The sequence below is a fragment of the Quercus robur genome, chromosome 5 (assembly GCF_932294415.1).
Source record: "Quercus robur chromosome 5, dhQueRobu3.1, whole genome shotgun sequence".
NCBI classification, from domain to species: Eukaryota; Viridiplantae; Streptophyta; class Magnoliopsida; order Fagales; family Fagaceae; genus Quercus; species Quercus robur.
The window spans coordinates 20,320,547-20,325,911 of record NC_065538.1 but is presented as its reverse complement, the minus strand read 5'-3'; the positions used below and the strand labels follow the sequence as shown (position 1 = coordinate 20,325,911).

Sequence of the window (5,365 nt, the reverse complement as noted above, 5' to 3'; positions counted from 1 at the left end):
AATAAATGTTGATGGTGCGGTAGATAAAGCTAATGGGAAGGCAGGTGTGGGTGTGATTGTCAAAGATGAATTGGGTAGGGTGGAGGTTGCAATGTGCAAAAACTTGGATGCACCCCTAGGTGCCATTGAAACCGAATCCAAGGCTATTGAGGCAGGGTTGTTGTTCGCACTAGATATTGGTATTCGAGACATTGTAGTGGAAAGTGACTGCTTGCTCATGATCCAAGCTCTGAAAGGTACAACTACTCCTCCATCCGTGGTCTCAGCTGTAACACAAGGCATTCTGGATCTCAACATAGGCTTCAATAGGGTGGAATTTTCCCACGTTAAAAGACAAGGAACAGGCCGGCTCACGTGTTAGCAAAACATGCCCTCGGCATTACTGATTTTATTGCATGGATTGAAGAGACACCTTGCTTTTTAGAGCAAGCCCTTATCCACGATGTAACGTTTTACGCATTTTAATAATATTATTCTCAGTATTCCTATCAAAAAAAAAAAAAAATGTACCCTAATTTTTTATTGTTAAACGAGTCTCACTGAATTCATAGTCGACCTACACCATCCATGGACAACAAACCAAACAAAATTTCAACAGATTTTTGGGCTTTATTTTTAGAAAAATACTATGTTTATAATATTTTTATAACACTTTTATAAAAAATCTTAAACAGTAGGTTGCTATTAGTTGTTATGGGTAGACAAAAATGTAATTTAAGTTGTGAATTTAAATTAAAACCAATAACAACTTTTTGTTTTTGGGAAAAAAAAACTAATAACAACTTATCACTTTTGATTTGCTGCAAAAATATTATAGACCTACCACTTCTCATATTTTTAGCCTTAACAGCTTTATTCTTTCTATTCCATCGTTATCCTTGTGACCATTATACTTGTTAATCGAATCAGTATGGAATAATGTAAAAAATCGTTTCAAGGTGAGGACAAGAAGGGACAAAAAGGTTAGATTAAGCTGGTGTCGAAAAAAATATTATGGAGATACCACTTCTCGTATTTTTAGCCTCAACAGCTTTATCCTTTCCATTCCATCATTATCCTCGTGACAATGATACTTGTTAATCGAATCTGTATGGAATAATGTAAAAAATCGTTTCAAAGTGAGGACAAGAAAGGACAAAAAGGTTGGACTAGTCTGGTTTCGAATGTAGTTTCCACACTATAAATAGGCCGATAGGCTCTTTTATTGTGTTGTGCAAGAAATGGCCATGGAAGTTGATGTTTTTCTGGATCTCCTAGTGATTCCTATTATACTTTCTACTTTGCTTTCAAGCCACCATTATGCAAAAGCTTCTAATGAGATTGGCAAGCCCCTAATAGCCAAAACTTGCACCCCAACCGAGTTTCCTGATGTTTGCACCTCCGTTTTGGAGTCAGATCCTCGCAGTTCCAGTGCAAATCTTGAAGGCCTTTCTGGGATTGGTTTGGAGGTTACTGCAACCAAAGCTAATGAGACTGCTCCAGTGGCGTACAAATTGATGAACAGTGCCAAAGACTATGCCGAATGGTCGATACGTTCTACTTGTATTCAAGCTTTTAATATTAATGTCTATCGAGTGAACGGCGAGGGTCTCAAATATTTTGATGCGAAGAAGTTTGATAAGGCATACGAAATTGTGGATATAGTTAATGGAGAATTACAATATTGCAGTACACTTGGCATAGCAGAGTTAACTGAAAGCAGTACATTGCTAGCGAAGTTCACCACTGATCTAAAAACAATTCTGCATCAACTTTAATTACTAATTTGTAATAACTGCGGGCTGTCCTTTTATATGGGTCCTTTCTGAAATTATTGTAAATATAATAAATTAAAGTTTCTCAATGTAAAAATTTATTTTGCTTGAAATTACCATACTTAACGAGGCCAATGGCCTTTGAAATTGAGTTGGATGACCATGGCTATGAGATAGACAGGACCCTTTACGTAGCATTTGGTTCTGAGATAGGCAAAGGATACAATGCAACAACAAAAAAGATAAATAAAAGCCCATCTGACTACAGAAACCTAATAACGCAGCTCGAGGGAAAAAAAAAAAAAAAAAAAAAAACTGACAGAATAAAGCATTTTTTACACAGTGCACCCCTTGTACATGCACTGTACTAGGGTAATTAATTATAGGACCATCACTACTCACTAGTGGAGGGACAAAGGGCAAGAAAAACGAGTTCTACGACCGTGATTATGAAGGTTTGGAAATCAGCAAGATTAATCAAAGCAATTATGGCAATTCGCAGCAATAATTAGGGATAAGTATTTGGAATCTAGCATATATATACAGAACCAGAAGATTATTAAGGTTAATTTTCCAATCAAGCACAAGTTCAGAGGAAGAGCATTAATGTTGATATTCCAGTACGTTTTATGGTAATTCTTATAGAAGTTTGCAGTGGACCCGGATAAACGATAATTACAAGAATAACGTCTATTTTTATAAGTAGTCAAAACACAGAAGTTGATAAGCAAGAAATCACTTTCTTAATTGATTTCCCTTATTAGTATTTTAGCTGACTTAAAAGACTATTTGAATTAGAATTAGGATCTTTAGTTTATTTCCTTTCTTTGTTTATTAGAATTATCATTATTGTTATTCTTAGTCTCCAAGTCTGTGATAGGTAGACTTGTATTATAAAATCGTGTAAGAGGACCTTGGGAAAGATGAGCTTTGTACTTCAAGTTGACAATTATAATGAAATGCATAAGTTTTGTGGTAGCAGTGGGCCCAGTTCCACATCAATCACCAAAATTACAAACATCTAGAACTTCTTCCAAAGTAGAAAAAGAATGATGACTCCATACTTAATGCTGGATGCACAAATACAAAAAGTAGAATACGTTTACTTCAAGAAAACAAGAAATAAAACACGTTTACTTCTAAAAATAATCTCAAATTCATAAGAGTTCCTTAAATTCACAAGAAGAAATGGTTCTAGAATCTACCAAAGAAACAATAGACAAAAGTTTGTATTTTTATTAAAATCAATAATACTAAAAAAAAAAAAAAAAAAAAAACGTTTATAGATTTGGAGGCCTATTTAAGGGCTTCATAAAACTTGACAAACAAGAAAACATATTCTAAAATAAGTCCTAATTAATACTAACCATTATAGGAACTAAATTTAACCTAAAAAGCATTAAAAACACCTAAAAACAAGGAAATAATAACCCTAATCATAAAATTCCTAAAATTACAAATTAAATGCCAAAATTAATAAATAACAAAAGTCTAATTATAGATTCTATCCTACACCAGACCTCTTCACTTGAAAAAAACTAGTTCTCAAGTTAATAGTTAAGATTTGAAATCTGCCATGCCAAGCAAACAAGTACTTGGAATACTTTAGTCCCTTGGTCTTCTTTCCAAACTTGCAACTCATCAATTGATGAAAAAAAATTAACTTGAGATTCTCTTTCCTCAGTTTTCATGCAATTGACAATATTCGCCAAATAAGAGTTTTCATGCAATTAACATGAGCGTCGGACTTGCAATCACCTGATTTGGGTTCATGAAGATCTTGATTTTTCTTGAACAATGTTCTCTACAATTTTTACCTCACAATCATCTACTTCACTATAATTTTCACCAACCATATTAAGAACATTTTTCTTTTCCTTGTTGGTTTCAAGATCATTTTCATGCAAGTTATCTACACAATTTTTCAACTTGTGATAATAGAGCTTTATTTTCTTCAATCTCTTCAATATTTTCTTTATAAATTGGCTTCATCTTGTCGACCCTTAAACATTTTTCTTTTCTTAAATCATATGAATATAAAGATCTATAATTAACACTTGTATAATCTAGTATATCATAATAATCATGAGGAAACAATATATCAATCAACACCTTTTTCATTCTTTGCCAAAAGCAGATTGGATGCATATCTCGATACTTTTTATCAATTTGTATGTCTTCCTACCATTCCTTTGCTTCGCCATCTAATTTATTGAATGCAAGCCATACTCTTTCTTCATCACAAATTTCCCAATAATAAAAAATATCTTCCAAATCAAGAAGCCAATTAATAAAATCCAGCTTACAAATCTCTCCATCAAATAATGGAATTTTCTTATATTTAGGAGTGCATCTATTGGTGTTGCTTTGGGAGGATTTCCTAGAAAGAGGGGTAGCAACTACTGGCTATAGTTCGCATAATACTTGTTGGACATCATGTTGAAGTTGAAATAATTCCTTCCCAACTTCTGTTTTAACCTTTTGGTTACTAAAAATGCTACCATCACATTTAGTAGCCATCAAACTAGGGTAAGGACAAGGCTTTGATACTAACTAATGCGATATGCAGAAGCGACAAGAAACAAAATATGTCTACTTCAAGAAAATAAGAAACGAAACATGTTTGCTTCTGAAAATAATCTCGAATCCACGAGGGTTTTGTGAATCCACAAGGAAAAAGGGTTCTTGAATCCACTAGAGAAACAATAGACAAAAGTCTGTATTTTTATTAAAATCAATAATACTCCAAAAAAAATGTGTACATATTTGGAGGCCTATTTAAGGGCTCCATAAAACTTAACAAACAAGAAATTTTTTTGTTTATTTAGACCCTTGAACACTTAGATTTTTTAACTTAATATATTAACCAAGTTGATACTTAGGTTTATTATGTAGATTTAGGTTAAACAATAACAATCATATCACATAAAGCAGAATAATAAAGAAGACAAGCGATATGATGACCCAGAAAAACCAATGAAACTATCCAATTTCAAGATAAAAACACTTGAGGAAGATTTAACCTAAACAATCCACAAGGAAACAATTCACTAATAGAATAAAAGTTTTTACAATAAACTTAACCCTAAATCTATTGCTACCTCTTGTAGTACTTACTCACATGACCATATGCAGCTCTGAAATCCATGGACTCTTTTATTATGAATTTGTTGCACATAAACACTCCAGTTTGTGACTTTGAGAGCTCCACTCAAAGATATAGATCATCAACACAAACTCTCCAGTTTGTGACTCCGAGATCACCCTTGAAGGTTTAAATCTCTAGCACCTTTGATGACTAATGATGGTAGCAACTTCTACAACACTAGATCTTGAGTGTCTTCAAATAATATTTCCGATAGAATATTTTAGACAGTTTTGGGCACTAAAACCCTAGATCCACAATTGAAGGCACAATATGCACTCTTCTCTCTCTAAAAACCCTTTAAACGTGCCTTAGGGTTTCCTTTAAATACAAGGAGAATTAGATTTGAAACCTTAATCACTTAATGGGCTTAATGAGTTGTTAGGCTTTAATAAATTCTGCAGATCCATGTCTTGATTGGTCAAACCATAATCTCGATCAATCGAACCTAGCATGTTTCGAATTT

At 33.3% G+C, this 5,365-nt stretch overlaps 1 protein-coding gene across 1 annotated transcript; it reads left to right on the top strand.

The window, feature by feature from the left end:
- The first annotated feature begins 1,220 nt into the window (after positions 1-1,220).
- On the top strand, positions 1,221-1,757 carry LOC126727958 (uncharacterized). The gene has a single exon (XM_050433852.1). The coding sequence runs from the start codon at positions 1,221-1,223 to the stop codon at positions 1,755-1,757; it is 537 nt and encodes a 178-aa protein (XP_050289809.1).
- Positions 1,758-5,365: the final 3,608 nt, after the last annotated feature.

Excerpts from the sequence above, each read along its gene's own strand:
- LOC126727958 (XM_050433852.1), top strand. The coding sequence starts at position 1,221 with ATGGCCATGGAAGTTGATGTTTTTCTGGATCTCCTAGTGATTCCTATT.